Below are 24,914 nucleotides of genomic sequence, written 5' to 3'. Positions count from 1 at the left end.
GAAAAACAGCATCATCACCCGATTGAGGGGCCACTTTTTTTTTGGCGTTGGCTCAGCTGAAAATGCGGAAAGTATTTTCACGACGCCTTACACTAAGAAATGTTTCTAGAAATGTTTTAAGGAATTTAGGAAATATACAAACATTAAAAAATCCTTTTTATTTAATTAAACTATCAAAATATGAACATTATAAATCATATTTTTATGCAGCTTGTTTAAATCTTTAGTTTTAAATAAAATATTACTAGACTATTATTAAAGAATTTGGAAAATGTAGAAAAAAATATATATATTATGTATATATATATATTAATTACCTGCTAATTATTTAGGTACACTACCAAAATATAGTTTTTTTTACACATATCATAGATTTTCGTATGTTGCCATAAATGTAATAATCGGTAATTATCGATAAATATCGATACAAACGGAATTATATATTACTACCATAAAAATGATATATATATTTAGGTAAACTATTAAAATATAGTCCTTCTTTTAATAATTGTATGAAATTATGATTAATATTAATTCATTTTTCTAATTCTAATAATTATTGAAAAAATCGATTAACATTTAAGCTAGCTTTTTACAAAGTTAATCGGCTCAAGCTAAAGATTTGCCTCACTATAGATATAGTTAATATAGATGAAATATTTTAGGGACTTTTAAGAGGTTTTCCTAATTTTTTCAAGTGCAAAAAATACCAGGAAACTTAGGGGGGAACACCTTACAGCAAAAGGGTAGTGGGTCGGTCTGGTGCCTTGTAATAAGAAATTGAAAAGAAATTGAATTGAAGTTCGTCATCCGCTGAACGGCGCCGTCGTCTTCGTCGTCGTCGTTGCCATCGCACTCGAATTGCCGCAGATAAGATAAGCCCACCGACCGGCAGATAAATTGTAGATACAGGTACAGGTACACAGCTAAATATATATATATATACCATGGAGAAATGTGTGCCAAGTTGCTGTATATAGTATAGGTGTACTCTATATGGCCCGATCTGATAAGCGTGAAAAAATGCGTTGACGTGTTCCAATGCCAGCTGCAGACTCGCAACCAAAAGAAAAATATACGAAAAAATGTTCCACGCAGATAATAAAAAACAAAAATAATAATCAAAAAAAAAAACACACACACAAGTGGCGTAGAAAAAAAAATTAATCCCCAAAAAAAAAACCCCTCTTTGAATTCGAAAAAAAAATCAATAGGAACAACGTGGTCGATTAATGATTATGGATATGGATATGGAGATGTTAATGGATGGCAAAATGGAGATAGGGAATAGGAGTGGAAAATATGGATATGGATAGGTTAGATAACAGAAGGAGGAGCAGGTGGAGGAGCCTGGAAGGGACCTGGAACCTATTTCCTGACACTGACACTCTAATGGATGTGATATCCATATCTAACCGATAGCACAGGCTAATGGATGACTAAAAATGGAAAATAATATACATTTTCCAATTAAATATAAATTTTACTTAAAGAAAGCATTATTTCTTATAAAATATTTTATCTAAGTATTGACTTAATATTTCTAGGAAAATGAAATAATCTATCTGTAATCATAAATTAATTTTAAAGATAACAGTTTGAGTTTATAGAATATAATTTCAACTGATATTGTTAAATACTTTTTAAGCTTTTTTTTTTTATCAATTTTTGTTACATTTTTTATCAGTTAAATATGTAAGCTTTATATTTTAATGTTTTAAAACGTTTAAATATTTATACCCTTTCAGGTTATTTTAATTTCAGTCAGAAGCTTAAAACTCATTGAAGGAGTCATTTCCGACCCTATAAAGCATATATATTCTTGATCAGCATCAGCAGGCGATTCGATCTAGCTTTATCTGACAAAAAAATAACATTTTTAATTTTTTTCAATTTTTTTTAGGGGGTTATTCATTAACAAGTTGACAAAAAAAATTGGCAAAAAATTGACTTTTTTAAAACTTTAAATTAAGTATGCAGATTTATTAACCTAACAAAAAGTAACATAGGAAAGCTTTCCGAATTGAAATTAATAAATTTTTGGTAGAGTTATGCGTTTTTTTTTAATTAGAAAAATACGAAAAATTGTCACATAAATAAATAGTTAAAATCCATTAAAAAATGGTATTTTAATTTCAGTCAGAAGCTTAAAACTCATGGAAGGAATCATTTCCGACCCTATAAATCATATATATTCTTGATCAGCATTAATAGCCGGTTCGATTTTGCTTTATCCGACAGAAAAAGAAATTTTTTAATTTTTTCGATATTTTATAAGTGGTTAATCATTAAAAATTCGGCAAAAAAAAATTGTCGAAAAATTGATTTTTCCATAACTTAAAATTAAGTATGCAAATTTATTTACCCAATAAAAACTAACATTGGAAAGCTTTTCGAATTGAAATTAATGAATTTTTGACAGAGTTATGCTTTTTTTACATTTGAATTTTCCAAAAAAATTGTCATATAAAAATAGTTATAATTATTGATTTAAATAATGCGAATATTTTATCTATTTTCAATTCAATCCTATAATTCAATTTCAAACTGATTTTTCAACACTTTCATTGACTTTCATAGTAAACTATAAAGATATGAATACAAATATTTATAATTAAATATGTTTAAAGGCTTTTCGTAAAGTATTGTAAATATATTTTCTTTGTCTTTTTTATATATAATTAAATTTTATAATGTAAATTGTTAACATTTTTTGATATTTTAATTCGGTTAAATATTTAAATTACAAGCTTTCAATACAAATATGAAAAACCTTGTATTTTTTAATAGCTTCTGAAGAGTCCGAATTGTTTTAGTGCCCAAAAAGACAATATCTTGTTTCGCCCCCCTTAAATCGATGTTTCTTGTTTGAAGTTTTCTGGTTTTAAGGACCCCAAAACCATACCAAACTACACCTCAACATAAACCAATCCGTAGTGAACTCGAAAACTCAACTCATTTGGCTCAACTTGAGGGTCACTCGCCATGTTGGCTTAATCGGTCATTGGGCTTGTTATACGGCTCAATTATGCCCGTTTTGCCATGTGGCGCATTTGCTTTTGGCCCTCAACCTCACAGAGCGACCAAACCCAATTCAACCCAACCCCCTTTTGGCCGGCCATCGCCCATCCTTTAGCCATGGAAAGCAACCACCACCCCCTTTTTGGAAAAACCCACCCACCCCGTCGACGTGTCACGTGCACGAGAGGCAAAAGCCTTTTAATCGATTTGCCTGACGCCTTCCTCTCTTTTGCTAGTAAAATAATCGTTTAATGCAAATCGCTTTTTGTTTTAGCCCCTAAAAGTAAGGAAGCACAATTTCTTGCATTTAAGGAATACATAAAAAAAGAAAACAATATATTGTATATAAAAAGAATCCAAAGCATTCAAGAGATTATGACATTACTTTATTTTAATTGAAGACCGGTAGCTAATTGTTTTTCTCTTTTTCTTTTCTATTTTAATTACTTTGAGTTTAAATTTCCCTGAAATTAAATTAAAAAGGTTAGAAAAGAAATTGTTAGAAATTGCTGTGAATGTATTTTTTTTGCAGGTATTTAAAGGATTATCTTTGATTTTCTTTTTTACTAAAAGAGAGAAATATCTAATTAAATTCCTTCTTTGATATATTATTCAAAATAAATGTATTTAAATACTGTTCTCAATAATTCAATATTTATCTTGATTAATTCGATAATTTTCTAGACTGATTTGAAACATTTTCATATCGATTTCTATGAATCTTAACACTGCTCTATTTTTTTTTTTTAATTATATTTTTAGATACGATAAATAATTTTAAAATGTGCCTTATTTATTTTTATATTTTTTTTTGTGTTTTTCAAGATTTATTCCATACTTAAACATATTGATAAGCTACTTATTTTGATTAAATCGATACTTTTCTTTATTAATTCGATACTTCTCTCGATTATTTCATACTTCTTTCGATTAATTCCCAATCGTTGTAATTAATTCAAAACTTGGACAGAAAAACATCAACTAAATGAATAGATATATACTACTATACATATATAAAATATAGATAGATATTATATATATTCTTACCGCCTTTTTCTTTGATCAGATGATCTTTTTTACCAGCCTTAAATTTATTAATAACTCGGGTACATAACGTACATATATACATAAGTTTGCATTTATTATTCTGTGTACTTTTATACTCAAATTTGGTACCATCTGAAAATGTTTGTTTATAAATATTATCTAGAGAAATATTTGCACTCCCATATACGTTTCACAATCAGCAAAAATATGTATGTATGTATATTTATTTTTGCCACATTTAGTTAGTACCTTAACTCGCTTTTTGCAGCACCCCTTTTTCAAGTTCTCTTTCAAATAAATATATAAATATATACAGTATTTCCTTCTTTCTATATAACCCTCTTTTACCTTTCCCTATCATTTTCCCAGCTGATAAAGTCGTTCAGGGAGGAAAGGTAAAATACAAAAAAAAACAAGGGAAATACAACAGAAATAGATGTGGGGTCTATACTAAATAATGTACGAACATACTTTGCTACTTTTACTTAATTTAATTAACGGCCCAGCCAACAACGACAACAACAACAACAATAGCAACATGACTTTGACGTCGACGCCTGTCAGCTGTTCAAGTGTCAGAGAGGAAACAATGAAAATAGGCTTTATATTGTTGGCATCCTGATGAAGGACACACCGCTGCCAGATGGTGGGGGGAGGCAAGGATGGGGGGTGGTATCGAGGCAGAGGTGGTTGGGGTGGTTCATTCGGTGGTTAGACGGTTTCGGGGGATGGATGGAATAGCTTTGGCGGCCGCAAAAATGGCACACAGAAAACAAATTTCTGAATATTAATCAAATTGGAAGTAAATTAATTATAATATTGAAATACCAAAAATATTAAAAAAAAAATAATACTAAAATAAAGTACAACCATTTAAATAATTTATAATAAAATAATACTAAAATAAAATAATTTAAATTATTTTAGATTAATAATTAATAATAATAAAATAATAATAAATAAACTAATAATAATAATAAAAGCATATAAAAATGGATTAAAATTCCTCTATGGTAATATTTTTCTAGATTCTGTAACTCTGAATATTGATTTAATATTCTTTATATAAATTTCATATTCATATTCATATCATATTTTTCTAAATTAATGAAATATTTTTCTAAAGTAATTAAATATTTTTCTCGATTAATTCGATGTATCCCCGATTAATTTGATACTTTTTTTTGATGAAAACAAAACTTCCTTAAATGAAATCGATACTTTTCTATTATTTATAAATTATTTTCTTTAGTGAATGATACTTTTTCTTTTGTTTTTTGATTCGATACTTTTCTAGACTTATTCGATATTTTTCTAGATTCGATAGCTTTAAAGATTGGCTCGATAATTTTCTAGATTGATGTGATAGGTTTCTAGATTGATGTAATATTTTTTTTTAAATGATTTAAATTAAAAATTTAATAATTCTTCTTTATTTTTTAAAAACTAAAATGCATTTCTCTTCGTGTGAATAATAATAGAGAGAGAGAGAGAGAGAGTAGAGAAAGTGAAATGATAAAAGGAGAGAACAAAAGGGAAAAAGAAGAAGGAAAACTTGCCTAGACAACGTGTGGAATGCAAGTGGGTGGAAAAAGAGCAAGGTTGAGGTGTCTCTCTCTTCATATATATATATATAAATATATATATATATTTTTTTATGCCCTCTCTTCTACCCCCTCTTATCAGCCAAAACGAAATGAAACGTCACGAACTTCTTTCTAACAAGAAAAAAAAGAAGAAAGAAAGAAGAACGTAAGTTAACGTTAATACAAAAACAAACACAGGGATGGGCCGCCGCTCTTTCCAGTTTTCCCTATTTTCCCTTCTCCCTCCCCCTAACCCGTCTCGCTCTCTCGCTCTCTCCTTCAACCCTAAATGGAAAATTAAACAACAACAAAATGCTGTGTGTGAGACGGCGCCGCTCTGTCCCTTAGCCGTTTTTGTATTTGCCTTTTTCCTTTTGGCCAAATGCTTCTGTTTTGCCCCGAAAAAACCCTACTCCCCCACCACCCGCCACCCACCTCCCACCTCTTTCTTTCCACACTCTTCAGTCGCTGTTTTACGTACATTTTGCCCTGTTCTGGAATGAAATCGAATCGGTTTTTCGGCTGCTTTCGCGTACTTTCGCCAGCAGCAGCACCTAAAACAGAAACAACAGCTATAAAAACAACAACAAAAGGCACCGAAGAGGAGGCACCCTGTGTGCACAGTGGGCCTAAAACGGGGGATAATGTGGGTAAAAAAAATGAACTAATTTGGGTTAAAAAGTTTATAGGAAAATGTATGAAAATATTAATTCTATTACTTAGTTTTGTTTGAAAATGTATACGAAAATTTATTAACAATTAAATTCTTATAAACGAAGTTTTGTTAAAGAAATTATAACAAAAAATTGTTTTAAATTTAAAGAAATATAAAAAAAATAGTATAAAAATACTAAGCGTTTTTAAAACCCTTAAAAAGGTGTCTAAAAGTTTTAAATGATATCAGGGAAAATGTATAGAAAAACCAAACTAAAAATTTAATTTATCTAAAAATATTTTTAAATATAGAACAAAGGTAAACATATATATGGTTTGCTCAAAAAATCTCTTAGTATTTTAAAATCTTTTAAAAGTATTAAATGATATCCTTAAATAACGAATTCGGGGAAAATGTATCCAAAAACTAAATTTAAATTTTTTCTAAAAAATATTTTTAAATATTTTTTAAATCTATAGAACAAAAGTAAACATATATATGGTTTGGTCAGAAAATCTCTTAGTATTTTAAAACCCTTTAAAAGGTGTCTAAAAATATATAATTATTTCCTTAAGGTAAACGAATTCAAGGAAAATGTTTAAAAAATCAACCCATTTACTTTATTTTTTTATCCAAAAAATTATTCAAAATTTTTTTTTTAAATCTATCGAATAGTAAAAATATTATACAGAATTCTGCAGAAATTAATAGGGTTCTTAAACGCCTTGAAAAAAGTTTTTTAAAACAAGGTTACAAAATCTGTGTAAATTGGTTGTTTTATAAATAAAAATGTATTAACAACATTTTCCACACATGTTTATAGTTTAAAAAATCCAAATAACTTTTGTTCTGTATTTTAGATTTTGTAATTCTTTTTTAATTTTTTTAAAGTACTTTTTTTTTTCGAAAACAAGAGCCTTTCAAAGAGAGCCGCCTTACCCTTAGAGATAGTTTTCTTCAGTTCCTAAAATTTCTCTTCCACTTTCTTTCTTCTTCTCTTTTTTATGGAAAGAAAAACTCCAACTTATTGTTGAGTTATGTAAATGAATTTTTGTGTTGTTGGTGTTGTTGTTTGTGGCCCATGGTGCACAGGACGCATTTAAGATTCACATCCATGAGGAAAACGTGGCCACCGAAGGCGTCTGTGCCACGTGGGCGTGTGGGCGGAGGGGCGGTGGGTGCTGCACACAAAACAGCACAAGGGTGGGGCATACGTATGCGTGTGTGTGTGGGTGGGTTTTTTGGGCGAACAGGGAATGGGAGTGCCAGCGGTTGTGTCAGGGAAGGTGGTTAAGGGTGCGGGGTGCGGGGGGTGCGGCGTATAAAAAAAGGGATTGGGGCGCCAAAAACGAAGACACGACAACCGCAAGAGATTTAACGACCAATAAAGAACAACGCAATGTTATTTAAGGACGAGTCTACGACTGCCGCCAAAAGGGATTCTCTCACTCGCATGCGCTTGTGGCACGTAGCAGGGAAAAGGGGGGAAAGGGGGGAAGGGGTACATCTTCTAGCTACAGGACAACGCGGATATAACGGTTAAAGGACGCACACACACGGGGATCATGGGACCACAGGACAACGGACGTATTATGTGTAACCGGTAGCCATTTCAACGGCCCTCTGATTGCGTTCCTCAACCATTCATTCAGCTGTGCGTTTATATACTCTTCCCCAAAAAGGGTATCAGTATTTTATAGGAAAAAAGTTTTTTGGAATAGTTTTTCCCAAAATTAAGTTCATATATTTTCCAGAATTTTTTTTTTTAATTTATTTTTCATTTATTGTTTTAAAGATTCTTCATAAATTGTTTCCTAGATTGTTTTATATACTGTTTCATATACTCCCATTGATTGTTTTATAGATTGTTTCACAATTTGTTTCATGAATTGTTTCATTAATTGTTTGATACATATTTTTATAGCTTATTTCATAATTTGATTCATAAATTGTTTCATTGATTGTTTAATACATTTTTTTTATAGATTATTTCATAATTTGCTCCATAAATTGTTTCATAGATTGTTTAATAAATTATTTTATAGATTATTTTATAGATTATTTTATAGATTATTTTATAGATTGTTTCGTAGATTGTTTCATAGATTGTTTCATATATTTTTTCATAGATTTTTTCATAAATTGTTTCATTGATTAATATATTATTTCATAGACTGTTTCATAGATTTTTTCATAGACTGTTTCATAGATTGTTTAAAAAAGTATTTTATAGATTTCTTCATAAATTTTTTTTAGATTGTTTCATAGATTGTTTCATAGATTGTTTCATAGATTTTTTCATAAATTGTTTCATATATTATTATATAGATTGTTTCATAAATTGTTTCATATATTATTATATAAATTGTTTCATAAATTGTTTCATAGATTGTTTTATATATTTATTCATAGATTCTTTAATAGTGTTTCATAGATTGTTTCATTGAGTTTCCATAGATTTTTCATAGATTTTGTTATTTATTTATTGTATACATTTTTCATTAAAATTTCACTGATTGATTAATTTTGTATTAATTTTTCATTGATATTTTACAACATTCGAGGTTCTCTATCAATGTTTTAAAGCAAGAGAGCTTTCATTATTAAATTTCACCTCTACAAATGAAACCTTTTCCTTACTTTTTCTATATTTTAAAATACAAAATCCTTTACTTATTTAAATTTCCTTCCCAAAACCTAACCTTTCACCCAACTAATTGAGTATACTTATTTCCGTTGATTCAAGCTAAACTTCCCTTAGTTTTCCCTACGATTTTCCTTCACTTTTCCCTTAGTTTTTCTCCTGCAAAGGGGGATGGTTGGAGGGGGAATGGAGTGGGGTAAGGGTGAGGGTGAGGGGTGCTCGAATCGGAGGCGTGACACATTTATGGGCACATTTTGTAACGCAACGTGGCAAGCTGATGAAAACTTCTGCGGCAGCAACTGTGGAACTTCATTAACGTCATTATCAGTGTGTGGCTCACATTTGGTATTGCGTGCTATGTGTGTGTGTGTGTGTGTGCTGGGTGAGGGAAAATTGAGGAAAAGTCGAGGAAAAATCGAGGAAAAACCTGAAGTAGAAGGAGAAGTGCAGCCAATTGCATCCCCCTGAATCCTAAACAATAAAGACCAGAGGCCAGTTTGTAGACAGACAGCTGATGACATATGTTTTTGATATGATATATATAATATATAATGAAGGATTTGTAATTTATTTAATAAAGGAATGTTTTATTAAATATTTTTTAATATATTGTCTCAAAAAAGTTGCTTTTAAAGTAGATTCTTTATTAGTTTGCACTAGAAAGTGCAGGCTTAATATCTTCTTATATATCTTCTCATATATATATATATATTCATATATATTAAAACCAAACCATTTCCTCTGGCTAATCAAGTTTTATCTTCAAAACTTTGATGGCTGTGATAAGAAACTTTATATATATATGTGTGACAGATAACCCAGAAGATGTTTTCTCCACTTCAGATTTTAATAACATTTTCAAGAAGGGCAAACACGATGGGGGCGGGTTTATTGTGGAGCCGCATTTTTGGGGGTGGCAAATTACGTTGACGACAAATGTCGGCAACAACAAGACGAAAAACAACAAAAACAAGCAAAAGAAAATGAACTGAAAATATCGAAGAAGGAAAATCAATAAAATTCAATAGGAAGGGAAAGCCGGCAATCGGTTTTATGGTCGCTTCGGGTGGCTATATTAGTGATAAAGCTGGACATTTGGTATTGGCGGCAAAAATCTGTTTTAATTTTTTGTTATGTTTTTTTTTTTCTGCTATTGTTTCTGTGCTCCTCATCACCTTTTCATTTTGTTGTTGCCATCTTGTCGCCTTTTATTTATTTATATGGCAAGTATATATATATATATATATATGTATATATCCTCCTGATCCTTGTTCGCTTTCGGTTCCGTAGTTTTTCTTTTTCTTTTTTTCGGGTTTGTTTTTTGTCCCTGCTTATTTATGTATGTTGCACGTGGGTCGGGTTGGAAGGATAATGGACACACCAGGGGCACAACAACAAAAAAATATATATTTAATAGTATTAAAATCTGTAAAAAATCGGGTTGCATTGAAATTGATCTGTAAGGGATTGGAGTACAGGGAATCCCTTTTTTTTTGGATTTTTATTTTAAAGTTAAGGTATTATTTTCTGCGAATTTTTAACTGTAAGTTAAAGCTTTTTCTATGTTGAAATTCGGGGATATTTAAGAGGTATTTTATAGGACATATATTGTAGAAATATATGTATTTAAATAAAAAAAGTTATACAGAAAATTATATAGGATTTTTAACTATTTTATTTCAAACTTAATAATAATTGTTCCTTTTAGTTATTATTCATCTTATAGCTTTAATGCAAGTCCTAGTTTTCCTCAACTTTCCGTAGCATATTTTCCACTTGTTTCCTTTATATTTTTTTCTGCGAATTTTTAACTGTAAGTTAAAGCTTTTTCTATGTTGAAATTCAGGGATATTTAAGACGTATTTTATAGGAAATGTGCTGGAGAAATATATAAATTTTATTAATAGATTTTATATTGGAAGTTGTATACCAATTTCAGGTTTATTTTGTTTCAAACTTGATATTAATGGTTTTTAGTTACTATTTATCTCTATAGCTTTAATGTAAATCCTATTTTTTCCCGACTGATACATATCCTTAGCATATTTTCCACTTGTTTTCTTTATATTTTTTTTCTGTTATATTTATCCCAAAATTGAATCTTAAATTCGACTGCCTGTTTGGGGTCAATATATATTGGACACCTTGACCATCCCCACATTTAACCATTTCCTTTGTTCCTTAATCCGCCTGTCAGCGATTTCTGGCTGTCAAGGGTTTCGGAGGGGGAAAAACAGGGGATTCCTGTAGAGTAACCCTAACTGTAACCGAGACCGAAAACCGATATAGTAACCGAAGCCATACCCCTCCTCTGTGTTGGCCTTATTTCTTATTCCTTCGATTCCAAAAAAAAGGCAACAATAAGGATATATATTTCCCCCTTCCCCACCCCCTCTGAAGGACACTTTTGGGCGCCAAATAAAATTAAGGAATCCTTCTTGGATTTCCGGATCTAAAGAGAAGGAAGGGGGGAATGGAACCAGAAATCGTTTGCGATTATGTAATTGACGGCATTGAGATTGAAAACTATTGAAGCGTGTTTTTGTGTTCTGCTGTTTTTTTCCACTGATTTAATTATTTTTGGATAGAAAAAAAAAGAGAGGAAAAAGAAAAGAAAATTGGGGAAAATGGGAGAATATAATAGGAAATCTCAGGAAGATTTATAAATGGGAAATCCAAGATGTTTATGTCGGTTTAATGCTGTAATTTATCTAGTATTTATTTAATGTTTTGGCATCAAATAAATTATATAATTAAGAGCTTTAAAACAACTCTAATTAGATCCTTTAAGTCCTGGCTTAAATGACACTCAATTTGATTTAAAGATTGGTTTGAGTTATTGCAAATCCTGCGGCATTTAATTGATTGTATAATACTTTCCAATGACATACACGCATCCTGCATTGCGGTCCAAGGACGCCATTAAATATATATATATATATGTATATATCTATATATATCCCAGCAGGTCCTGTGTCTAATGGCGATTTTCTTTTCTTTTCCCATCCCCCTCTTGATGGTTTTTCAAATAAAATGCAAACATAAATGCGAACCGAGGCAGCGGTTTGAGTGCAAATAAAAGCAAAAATCTTGCCAATTGAGTTGAACAGATTCTTCAGCGAAGCTTCTTTTCTTTTTTCCCCTCTGTCTTTCTCTGTTTCTTTCTTTTCTTCTTTTTTTTTTTGGTGGGGAAAATGGTTTTTCCTGAGGGGGGGTGGGAAGGAGAGGAGAGGTTGGAAAAAAAATCCACAGGGGAGCCGTGACTCGACGGATTTTGGCCATTTGCGTTTAGCCAGAATTGCGTTGTCAGGATTTAATGATGACACAAGCAGCCAGATTGAAGAAAAGAAGACTATAGAAATATATATCTAAGTTTTTTTTATAAGATCAGAGCTTAATTTTTAACTTGTAACATACATAAATATATTTCTTAAATTTTTTCTGTAGGATTATAGGTAAAAAATTTTATATTTTCTGCTTATTATTATTCTTTATAGTATTTTCTTATGATTTCTTTGAAACTTAATATTAGTTTCTTATTTTTCCCCTTTTTTGTATTTAATAATATATTGTTTTAAATATTTTATAAATATTTTTATGTCCATTATTATATTTAAATTGTTTTTTCTTCAACTCAATTCTTCTAATTTAATTGCTCCAACATTTTCTATCTCCAACACTTATTTTCTTCAACACTTTCTTTCTCCAACATTTATTTTTCTCCAACACTGTCTTTCTCCAACATTTTCTTTCCGTGTCTTGATTTTCTGCGTTCTATTTTTACTGCACTGCAGATATTTTCATTTTGTTAGCATCTTTCCAGAAGCAAAGCAAATCGAATCAATCATCAAATCGGTGGAGAAAATGGGGGCTGTTTTTCCAACCCCACAACAACACCAACACCACCACCCCTTCTCCTTCCTCCTCTTCAAGTGCAGAATGTTGCATGCATAAATGAATGACATATATTTCACATCTTCGTTGAGGAAAAGTGTCGAAGGAAAAAAGTTGCCATTTTATTTTCTTCCTTTTTTTTCTGTTGCCTTTTCTTTTGTTGGTCAACGCCAAGTGCGGGTGGAAAAGCGTTTGGAAAAGCGGTTGGAGGCCAATCAATATGTTTGCACAAGGGAGTTGGAGGAAGAAAAAAATTGATGTGGGGAAAAGTTAAGGGGGAAAAAGAACACGATTGCAACAGTTGAGGGAAAACACTGGTGAAAGTTAATGCAATAAATTAATTCTGGAACTTGAAGTATTAAATTAATTAGGGGAAGCAGGCAAACTTGTTTTTAAAAGAAAGAAAATGTTGAAATTAAATTAAAGTTCAAGAAAAGCTTCACTAGAATTGTGAGTTTTAGCTTGAATTTTAATTTTAGTTTAAAAATGGTATTTATTACAAACAAAAAATTACCAAAGAAGTTTTTGGACGAGAAGCTTAAGTATTTTCTCTTAAAATCTTTGAATGTAATATACTTTACATTAACTTCATGTTTGGAAACCCAGAAAAATGTATTTATTGTTTTAAGAACAGCCTATTTATTATTATAAAAAATTTAAGAACCGAGAATTTTAAATTGCAGTAGAAGTAGAAAAAGAAGAAGTATTTCCTACTTCAATAAGTGTTACTATTAAAAAATGTAATGCTAAAACCGACAATTTTATTTAACAAATTCAAATTTTAAAAATCTCTTAACTCTGCCAAAAACCAACTAATTTCAGTTCGGAAAGCTTTCCTATGCTAGATTTTATTAGGTTAATAAGTCTGCATACTCATTTTAAAATGTAAAAAAATTAGAATTTTTCTCATTTTTTAAAACAATTTTAGCGATGAAAAATGTTTGAAAAAATTAAAAAAAAAATTTTCCTCCTTGAGATGTCTAGATCGATAGGCTGTTGATGCTGATTAAGAATATATATGATTTATTGGGTCGGAAATGATTCCTTCACTACTTTCCACTTAAATTATTCAATTAATATAGTTTATAAAAATATAAATAAATTAAACATATTCGATAAGAGTAATCTTCACTAGCAGAAAGCCAAATAAAAATCCAAATGATAATCTAAATGAGAGTCCCCTTGAAAATTAAGAAGGATACTTGGGCAGGACCCTATCCTCTCCTCTTCTCTTCTTTTTTCTCTCTCCCTGTTAAAGGACTGTGTCTCATATGGTCGTGTAATGTGATTCATAATTTATATAACTTTAATGAACAACATTAATATGCGAATTATGACAAGCCAAGGGACAGCATCCCACGCTTGCTATATATATATATATATATTTTACCCGACATCCTGGCAGCCAGGACATGCCGCAAGGACCATTGTCCGCCCACATAGTTGGGACAGCTGGCCGAAAAAAAAAAATAATATACTGAAACTGAAAATGAAAATGTAGAGGAAAAGAGACAAAAAAAAGGGGGCGGGAATAAAAGAAAAAACTGAAAATGAAATGAAATGACAAAAAAACCCGACAACACTTTTGGGATAACATTGTAAATTTTATTATGGCCCACAGAAAGGATTGTCCTGGGAGCATGGATAAAGAGTAGGGTTAGGGCAAGGATCAGGGTGGAGCAGAGGGACTTTATCCCCCTCCTGCCTCTTTTTACCCTCGGGGAATTTAGTAACAAAGAAAAAAAAAACTCAACTAATTTGTTGCAAACCAAAATCAAATAAGAGAGAGAGCTACTGCTGCTGCCACCGGGTATATAAAGTATACAAAATAAATTCACTGAAACCCCCAGCTTAGTCGGGGATTACAATAAATGAATGAGAGCAGCAACAGCAGCAGCAGCAGCAGCAGCAGCAACTAAAAATATGCTTAAAACAGACACCAATTAGGCTCAGAAAGACCAGGTAAAAGCCAGTTAAAAACAATTGTTATATATATATATATTTTTTTTTCATAAAACAAAACGTGAAAGTTTTGTCAGTTGCTGTGTTAACCTTTGCCTAATTGAGTCTCTGCAACACAGTCCGCTGACCACGCAAAATATTTATCGGTCGACTTTTCAGCTTTTCCTCCCTGCTGGGTTATAGCTGAATTCAACCAAAGTCGGTCTTTGTTCGCTCTAATAATATCAAAATAAAACCCATAGACAGCTAGTGACCCCGCCGTGTTTTAAAATTGTGGTGGTCGAAATGATAGTACACAGAAAATAAAGAAGTTTAAGACTTGAAATCAATTAATCTATCAAAAGAGTAAATTATATATAAAAGAAATTATTAAATTATTGAACTATATATAAGTTATCATCTAATAAATCTCAATTAATATATTTATATGTTGAATATATCGATATTTTTATTTTCATTATTGTTTTTTTTTTAATAAATTCGGTAAACTTCCGATATAATTTTTGCAATTAAATAATATATCGATAACAGTGAGGCAAAGACTTAGATAATTTCGATATTATAACAAAGCATTGTGATCTTATTTATATAAATATATCGATACTTTATTTTGATAATTTTTCGATACTTGATACTTCATTACTTCATTATATCAATATATCATTATCAATATATTACATATATAAGAAAATATTGGTATTTCATTAATTTAAAATTTAATTATGATATTTTTTCGGTTTGTTCGATATTTTTCTAATGCAAGCTAAGCATTTATTTAGCCCATATATCGATATTTAAATCATGTTTTTAGTTTTGGTCATCAGGATTTAATTTTTTTTTTTGATATCGATATATATTTAAGAACCCGTAAAGTTAAAAACTTTATTTTTCTTTATATTTCTTTTTGTGTATTGGTCAAAAGTTGACTGTCCGATACACACACACACACACGAGTGCATATGTACTCTTTGACAATCAATATATCCGCTGCATGTGCACATCCGTTTGTCAGGACACAACAGGCAACAACAGAAACAGAAACAGGAACAGAAACAGAAGCAGAAGCAGAAACAGGACTAACCTCAAACCTGCAGCCCAAAAGGAAAGGTGTGCTGCTGCTGCTACTGCTCCTGTTGGCCGACTGAATTGTTTGTTTGTTTTTGTATGGCCACGAATGTCCTTCCATTGTGTCCATCAGGACAGGTTTTCGCCTCGCGGGTCCTGCTCTCCCTTGGTCCTCCTCTTTGACACAAACATTGTACCCGCCGCGTTCTGCGGTTGCGACAGAAAGAATTGGAAAGTAAACAAACAATTTTTCAGCCAAGGGGGTTCAGGGAAAGATGCTACTAGAGATGGGGTGATTATATCGAATATATTAATATACAAATTAATGTTTAAAAAGGAGACAATATCGAAAAAATGGGAGCTAAATCTGGGTTAGATATTGTAAGGGATTTGTGTTGAAAAATAAATAGTTATGGGGTAATCTTTAAGAAATATTTATAGGTACATTTAGAGGAAGAAAGCCTTTTAATTATATTTTTAAACCGATTTTATTATAATATGTTATCGATATAAAAGCATTAATATCGATTTTACTTAAGACTTTTAATTCTAAATATCGAAAAACTATCAAAAACTGGGGTATTTAATTAAAGAGCTTAATTAAGAGCTGATTAATATAATGAATTTATGAACTATTTAAAACTATAAATTTTTAACTTTTAATTTATAAATTTTTATACTTTTTTTCACCATTAGGGGTTATGTATAATCCTTAATTAAAGAGAACCTTTCAAACCAACTATATATACTCTTATACCATCAAAAATCAGTTAACTAAACTTTGAGCCTGCTTTTTGCACTTTGTCTCATTATATATTTCAATTTATATATATATATATATATTTTTTTTTTTTTGTGTCATTCCTGATGATAATCTAAGGGTAACTCTTGAACTTTTGCCTCTTTTTCGCGTGCACAGGGATGCGTAATTAATTGCTAAGCTGCATTTTAACAGCGTTTGGTTGCCCTTTGAAGGAGGGGGCGGGGGAGGGGGCGTGTCTATGCGGATGGGCGGTGGCTTGTTAACCCTTTGCTGGCCAACTTATTTACGCCTGGATCCTTTGTCCAGTATCCGGTTAGTTGCCCCAACGCTTCAACATTGTTGTGGTTTTACCTTCTCTTTTTATTTTTGCAACCTTTTGTAATTTTTATTTTTTTCCCCCCCCCTCTATTTTGTATAGAGCTATATGTATATATATATATATAGAAAAAGTGTTGCATTTATCTGGTTTTATGGTGTGGAATAGTTGAAGAAGCCCCAGCTATGTGCATTAAAGTTTTACATTTCTGCATTAAATTAATAGTAATTATATTTAACTATTTTTGTTGATTGCCAAAAGTTGTAGGACATAATAATATTTGTTTCACCCTTTTTTCCTAAAAACCAAATTAATTAAAACTAAAACAAATTACTGCCAGCTACAAAAGCTGCTAAATGCTATATCTAGAAATCCCTAAAAGTAATAATCTCTTAAAAAGCTTTTAATAAAACCTTCAAAAATTTCCTTAAACCTGTCAGACAGGTGAGAAAAGATACCTTATTAAGCTTTAAATTTCATTATTACTTTTCTCTTTGATTTTCTACAAAGTTTTGTTTTGGTTTTTGTTTTCATTACTTTTTTTTTACAACACAGAGTTTTATTAATTATTAATTGCACACCAAAAGTCTGTTGAAGATGTCCGCTAACTGTTGCAAAACTTTGTAGCAATTTGTAGCATAGTTTGTGGCGCTCGACATAGTTTTGAGTGGAGTGCAAGTGTTGGGCATTGTTTTCCTCCTCTCTCTCTCGTTGTGTGTGTGTGTGTGTGTGTGTGTTTGTGTGTTTGGTTGTTTGGTTGTTTTGGTTGTTTGCCAGCTCGTTGTTGTCTAGAGTTTGCCAATTATGCGCCCAAGTAGCTGCTGTTTAAGGAGAGTTTAAGTTTGTAATTTACAAAAAATTACCTCAATTTATGATTTGTTACTCTTAAAATTAAAAGAGTAGAACTTTAAAGAGTTTCGATTTTAAGAAAAACTATATCAGAGTTTATCTAAAGACAATTCTCTTTTTATTTCTGATGAAAATGTTGTATAAGAATCTCTCTTTTTGTTATAAAAAATACTCTCTAAGACCTTCCCTTGATTTAAACATTTTATGAAATTCTAAAGTGAGGACATGTCTTTATTTGTAATACATATTTGTACTTAAAGATTTTGCAAAAACTATAAATTTTGTTGCATATAAAGCCTCATTGGGAAAAAGAATTTTGATTGCCAGTTGTGGGACTGTTGTATGCCCGAAATGTTTGCATATTTGCATATGTGAATAAAGTTGAAGTTGACGAAATTATTGGTAGAAAAAAATTAGCTTATAAACTCTGATAAGATAGTCCTCTTCCATTAACTTCCTTCTGATGATCGTTGATCCTCCACTTAAACAGCTTTACCATAATCATCATCAGGATTGTAGTCATTATCTTTGTCGATCTCAGTCTCATTCTCATTTTCGATCTAGTTACTATTTTGTTCCCTTTGATTGCGTAGATTCTCCTCAGTGTAATCCACAACATGACGATTTCTGCGACTGGCATATTGTCGATGACGTAGATATATCTTAAGTATACCCTTGGCCGTGATAAATGTAATACCGCCGAGCAAAGTGCGATGAAATGTATTCTTCACCGAGTCAAAGAGAATGCGTCCCACAATGGATGAGATGGTGGGCAGTAAAAGGGCACCGCAGAAAATGCGAGCAACTGATGTGGATTCGGATACCAATGGGGGATCGCGATAACTTAGATAGCCATTCTCATCCTGCTGTTCGTTATTATCAGCCTGTTTATAAATCATTACAATATAAATGTATATAGATATATTAGTATTACTCACCATCGTTCGGCGTCCCTGGATCAGATGGAGTATAGCATCATCCCAGCGAATCAAACGACTTACGATCAATCCAATGGGTATAATGGGTAATCCAATCAATAGTAATATTGGATCACTTGATTGCATTAAGGCCATGCCATTATCATGTCCCACAACTTGTAGGAATGTCACAGCACCGAATGTCACGGCTGTCCAATAGAGCCAACACACAATGATTCCAGATGTTAATAATGAACACATACCCGAAATCACTATATCTAGAGCCTCCAAAGCCATACCCAAATGTCCAATCCTTGGATATACAATAATATATTCGGTTTTGCATTGTGGACAGGATACTGTATGAATTCCAGATTCCTGATTACTATTCATCTTCTCATCGATCCAACGATAGAGGCAACTCTGATGTACCCATTTGGTGGTGCCACGGCACTGGCATGGATTTAACCAAGCCGCCAAATGATTATCCTCATCCTCGGTGGCAAAGCATATCCAGCAGCAACGTTCCGGTTCATTTTCATCATTGGTCATTATCATGGCCATTGTTTCGGTATTTGCAGCATCTGTTGCAATTGGTTTTGGTACAATTGCCACAACTGCCACAGTGTGATGCTGATGATGATCATCATCTCCAGTTAAGATATCGCTGCCTTCAACTATATTTGTTATTCCTTCGTCAGTCATGTTTGTGATTTGTCGCAGTTACTAATACTTGGTTTTCTGTTAACTTCTTATTTCTGTCTATATGGAATTGTACCTAATATTGTTTTGCTCCTACAGATGGGAACTACAAAAGTTATGATGTTACAAAATCGACATGACACTGTTGACTAACTCAAAGCTTACTTCGTGTATGTTAAATGTTGAAAAATTTTCATTTTCAAACAACTACTTTGATTTTTGTAAAGAAAGCATACAAGATTTTGTTGATAAATTTGTACTTATGAAGATAAAGTGCAAAAACTTGTAAGTAAGGTTGATTTATGAAAGTTAATTCTATTTCCATTTATTAAAAGTAATAATAAAGACCCCTTTTTGGGGAAATTAGATAGCTTTTATCACTTTTTAGTAAAAAATATTATTTGCTGAGAACAAGCAAATTTGTACTTGAGAATTTTAAGTGCAATTTCTACAATAAATGCACATTTAAATTGTTTACAAATTGTTAGAATCTTAGAAAAAGAAACCTAGTAAGTCTAAAAGATATGATTTATAGAAATAAATTTCTAGAAAAATGCATCACATTTCACTGAATTATTAACCAACAAAAATGATATAAGGGCAACATTTTAGACAGATTTATGTCCATAATAAATGTCACAAATCTTTTCCTATTCTTTGTTTTGTTTTTATTTGTTATTTCGTTGTGCTTAACAAAATAGTCCGGGAATATATGATTTTTATGGATGGGCTTTTTATACAAATCTCATATTCATAAATGGGAAAAATGACAATTTCGTGACTGAAGTGTTGCGTAAGTTTAACCCACATAATAGTCTCTTTTATGCAACTTTTGTTGAGCCAAACTTTGCCCCATCATCTTTCATCTTCATCTATATCTGCTTCATATACATATATATCTGGGGGTGTATATATATATATATTTCCTTTCTCCTTGGATGCTGTTTATTTGCTCTATATGGTTTGGTCCTTTGCCAGCATCTTCTTGTTGTTGCCTTTTCTGCTTTGACGCACTTAAAAAGCAATTTACTCTAATTACATTAAGTAGAAACAGCGGCCAACTTGTGCGTGTGTCAATAAACAAACGGTGAAAGTACTCAAATATATATGCAATATATGCACTGAAGAAAAATGTGGTGGAGATAAAAATTTTAAAAAAATATGTATACATATAATATGAATAAAAATTTTTTGAGAAGAGAAGAAAGCATATACATTCCATTTTATTTAACTAACTTTACCTTAAACTTAAAAAATATTAAACCTTGCTATAATTATTAACAGAGTATTAAAAACAGTGTTTTTTAAATTTTAATTTAGTATTCAATTAAATTTTATTTTTTATAGGTTCCTAAAACTATTTTCTAATAACTCAAGACATCATTTTAGACATTTTCCTAAGCATTCATAATTTTTGGCCAAATTTCATTTAAATTTTTATTTATTTTAGCCAAAACTAATGTTGCTTTTCCCCCTTTTTCTCTTTGTGTATATTATGTGTGCCTCCGGGAGAAAAAAAAAACACAGAAGTGGGAGAAAAAAATATTGCGCTTTTAGACCATAATTACCTGGGAAGTTTCGCCTCGACTTCTTCGTCTTCCTTTTGCCTTCGTCCCGGTCACTTCCGTTTTGCCTTTTGTCCCTGTTGTCCCTCCCGGGAATCTGTGTCCTTCCTCTCTTAGCCCCTCCCCTCCCTTCATTATTACGCATTATTATTACTCGGTCGTCGTCTCATCTTCATCTTTTTGTTTCTTTTGTTGTTTTGGTCTTTCTTTTGTTTTCAGTAAATAAATCAGCGTTGCCCAAGTAACTTTTTTCACACACACTCTGACATGCTGAAGGCGGAAAAAAGATAGGAAAGAGGAAGGGGGGAGAGAGATGGAGAGAGGTAGAGATAGAGGGAAGGATCCCCGAGAAGGATCTCCCGGGGACTTTGACTTTATCTCAGCATTTCCGTTGTTTGTGTCGCCTCTTCTCGCATTGATTGGTTAATTATAACGAGCTTAGCCAACAGCAAGCAGGGATATAAGCTAAGGATAAAGACACTAAGGAAAATATAAACAATTTAAGAGAGAGAAAGAGAGAGAGGGAGAGAGCATATGGTTTAATTACAAAGAGAAGGAAATGTTTGATTAACTCGTAATTATAAAGATATAATTTGTACAAGTACAAAGTTATTTATTGATTTATCAAAATAATATTTTATTTTATCAGCATCCCTGAAACATAAAATATAGAAATCATTTAAGAAAAAAAGTTTAAAAGTATCAAATGATTATTCTTAGGTGCCAAAATTAATGTTAATTTGTTTTTTACAATGTAACATTTTTTTAGAATAATTTTGAACACCTTTTTTGAGGCTTTTACAACTTCTAGTAATTTATGGAACAATATAGAATACTTTCTTAAGGTTCTTCATTCATTGTTCATTCTTTGAATTTATATTTATTGATAACTTTATTTGACAATTTTTTGAGACAAATCAAAACTTAAAAAACTCATAACTCAGCCAAAAAAGCATTAATTTTAATTCGGAAAGCTTTCCCATCTTAGTTTTTAATAGGTTAACAAATCTGCGCACTTAGTTAAAAATGTAAAAAAAATATTTTTGTAATGGTTTTTTTTTTTGTGCAATTTTAATGATATAAAAACGTTGAAAAAATAAAAATTTTATTTTTCTGTCTAAGATGGCTAGATCGATTCGGCTGGTGATGCTGATCAAGAATATATATGATTTATAGGGTCGGAAATGACCCCTTCACTAAGTTTTAAGCTTCTGACTTAAATTATAATACCCTGTTTAAATAATATAAAATGTACCACAATATTTATATTTCTTATAACATTTTATTCACTCTGCATCAAAAAAAAAGAAAAGATAAGAAAACAGCATGAATTTTCCGCTACATATGTTTTAGGGGACTTTGTTCCAATCAAAAAACCAACAAGTTAATCTCTATGCATTCCAAGAAAACAGTTCAACAATCAATAAAGCAAAAAATCCGTTAAAAAAAAATCTATGCAGTTTTCCAACAAATTCGATTGAATCTGAACTTTAATTCGTGTTAAAACCTACCCAAAATTCAGGCTTTTACATCAATGGCACGCACTGTACGTAATCTGCCCTGAAAAGTATGCAACATTTGTTGGGCTTGCAGATTTGATTTGATTTGCTGAAAATTGCCAAAAACTGGGTATTGTATTGGTGTGTGTGTGGGTGTGGATTGAAAAGAAAACTGGCAAATAAATCAAATGAAAATTTGTGTGACATTTTCTTTTCAGCTTTAGTATCTTTTTTTCTCTCTCCTTTTTTTTATATTTCTTTTTTCTTTTTTTGTGCCCACAAGTCATGTAAGCAAGCAGAAAAACAATGCCAGCTGCGCCGCTCCCTATGTGTGTCCTTTTGTATTTATTTAACGTTATTTTCTGTTGTCAAATAAAATACAATGAAAGCTAATTCAATGCGTCACTTCACTTCCCTTATCCTTGGCAAGGAAATTATCCCTAACAACCAAGAACAACACAAAGGCATCCATACACTTCGCCCACACCCCTCGTTGACCTCAAAGCACAGCGAACAAAATGTATTACAAATTCAATTATCAAATATGTTTTAGGCGTTTTTGGCTTCCAGTTACAGAGGCAGAGGCAGCATCAGTAAAAACAACACAAGAAAGAAAATAAAAAAATATATAAATAAACCAAATACTTTTCAGTCAAGGGGAGTGTGTGTTCGTTGTGCTGAGCTCAGCGAATTTTCCCCGAAGGCGGAAACATTCGGAAATGGAAGGAACACATTTTTTTTTGGAAAACATCCGAGGAAATTTTTTAAAAATCTCTTGTCCCCTGTTTATATTTATCTTGAAGGTTTATATTGTTGAGGGATTTTATATTAAAAATTATTAATTTGTTGTTAAAAGAAATTATGAATAAAGAGAGAGTATTTAATAAAATAAAAAAAACCTTACAGTATTTTTAGGATTGCAAATTATTACCAGTAATTTTACGTATTTTAGTATTTATTTTTGTTAGTATTTAAAGTATATTTTCAATCCTGTCAATGGATTTTTATCAGTAGTTATCTTCATGGACTTGAAGATATAAATTATAATGAATATATTATTATTATACTATACTCTATTTAATATATTGTATTGTATTTTATTTCATTTATTTTCTTTATAAAATAATGTATAATCTGAGTTTGCATATTTAAGTACTCCTTCTTATTTGCTTACTAATATTTTATTAAATTTAAAGTCCAAATCAAAACTCCATATTAGCACACATTCACACATAAATCGAATTCCCAGCTTGATTGCAATTTAAAAATCCTGAGGAAAAGAAAAATTTGAAAATGCAATGAACATTAATGTTGTCGCAGCGACAAGTAAAAAAAAAAATGAAAAGGAAAATGTCTAAGCATTCAGCCAGCTCCCTCGGCTTTATTCAATACTATTACAGCTCAGTGGATGCAATCAGCTTTGAATTTCCTCGCTGCTCGCTTTTCACTCCTCCCCTGACTTCACTTACCATGAGAATTTTCCATGTCACCCAGAATTTTCCCCCATGCCTTGGTTATTTCCTTTTTTTTCTGGCAGAGGATAAGCGACATTGAATGGGTCACACGAGTTGGTTGGCGATATTTCAATCTCATAATGCCAACATCGCTGGCAAATGATAATGACTTTGCGGGGGGGTTATCGCGGGGAAAAAGATGGGGAAAACTTTCCCTTTTTCCATTTCCTGTCTTCATTTTTTTTCTGTATTTTTTCGGCTTATGCAAATCAAAGTGTTGTGCAATTTTAATGAGCTGCCAGCCTCCTTCTGCTGCTCCTCTTACTTTTCCCCCCAACCACTAAAATGAGAGAGAAAAAAAAAAAAAAACTGCAAACGACGCAGGGAAAAGTTTCCTTTAAGCACACACACACACTTACACACGTAGACGCCCAAACACACACACACACACACATGCAAATGAGCGCCTTAGAATATGCAACGAAATTATTGACTAAAAAAAGAAAAGGCCAAGAAAGGAAAGCTCAACGATTGGCTTTGCCGGTAGGAAAAATATATAAATAATACAGTTAAAAAAGAGGGAAACAAGGCAGAGAATATATTAAATTAAGACTAAAGAATACCCTGTTTAAAAGACTATTAAAAAAGATACTCTATTAAAAGGAAACTCTATTGAAAAGATACAAAGATGTAAAATACTTTAAAAAGTATTTCAAAATTAATATAGTTTAATTAAATTAAATACTATATATATCTCTTACATATACCCCTTTTTTCACATATATCTTTATATATATAAATGTATATGGAGGTATAACAAATGGAAAACAAAAACCGAAACATTGAAAATGACAAGGAGTGTGAAGGGAGAAAAGGACTTGAGCTGGGCAAATTTTTTATGGCAAATCGAAGGCAACCTGCCTGCCTTCCCTCAAAATGTCTATTCTAGTCTTACTTTTTGGCTATCAAAGTGGG

General features: G+C 31.4%; 2 protein-coding genes across 12 annotated transcripts in view; one reads left to right on the top strand and one right to left on the bottom strand.

Annotated features, from left to right (window-relative positions):
- rg (A kinase anchor protein rugose) overlaps positions 1-24,914 on the top strand; it is a 235,809-nt gene that overhangs the window by 9,157 nt on the left and 201,738 nt on the right. The window lies entirely within an intron of this gene.
- On the bottom strand, positions 18,012-22,290 carry LOC110180560 (E3 ubiquitin-protein ligase MARCHF5-like). The gene is made up of 2 exons (XM_020948254.2): positions 18,741-22,290; positions 18,012-18,686 (listed from the first exon to the last, which is right to left on the bottom strand). The coding sequence occupies exons 1-2, from the start codon at positions 19,422-19,424 to the stop codon at positions 18,363-18,365; spliced, it is 1,008 nt and encodes a 335-aa protein (XP_020803913.2). The 5' UTR covers positions 19,425-22,290; the 3' UTR covers positions 18,012-18,362.

Source organism: Drosophila serrata, unplaced genomic scaffold (genome assembly GCF_035046125.1).
Source record: "Drosophila serrata isolate PLE 108 unplaced genomic scaffold, ASM3504612v1 contig_276, whole genome shotgun sequence".
Classification (NCBI taxonomy): domain Eukaryota; kingdom Metazoa; phylum Arthropoda; class Insecta; order Diptera; family Drosophilidae; genus Drosophila; species Drosophila serrata.
Note: the sequence above shows the minus strand (reverse complement) of the source record. Positions and strands in the feature narration are given on the sequence as shown.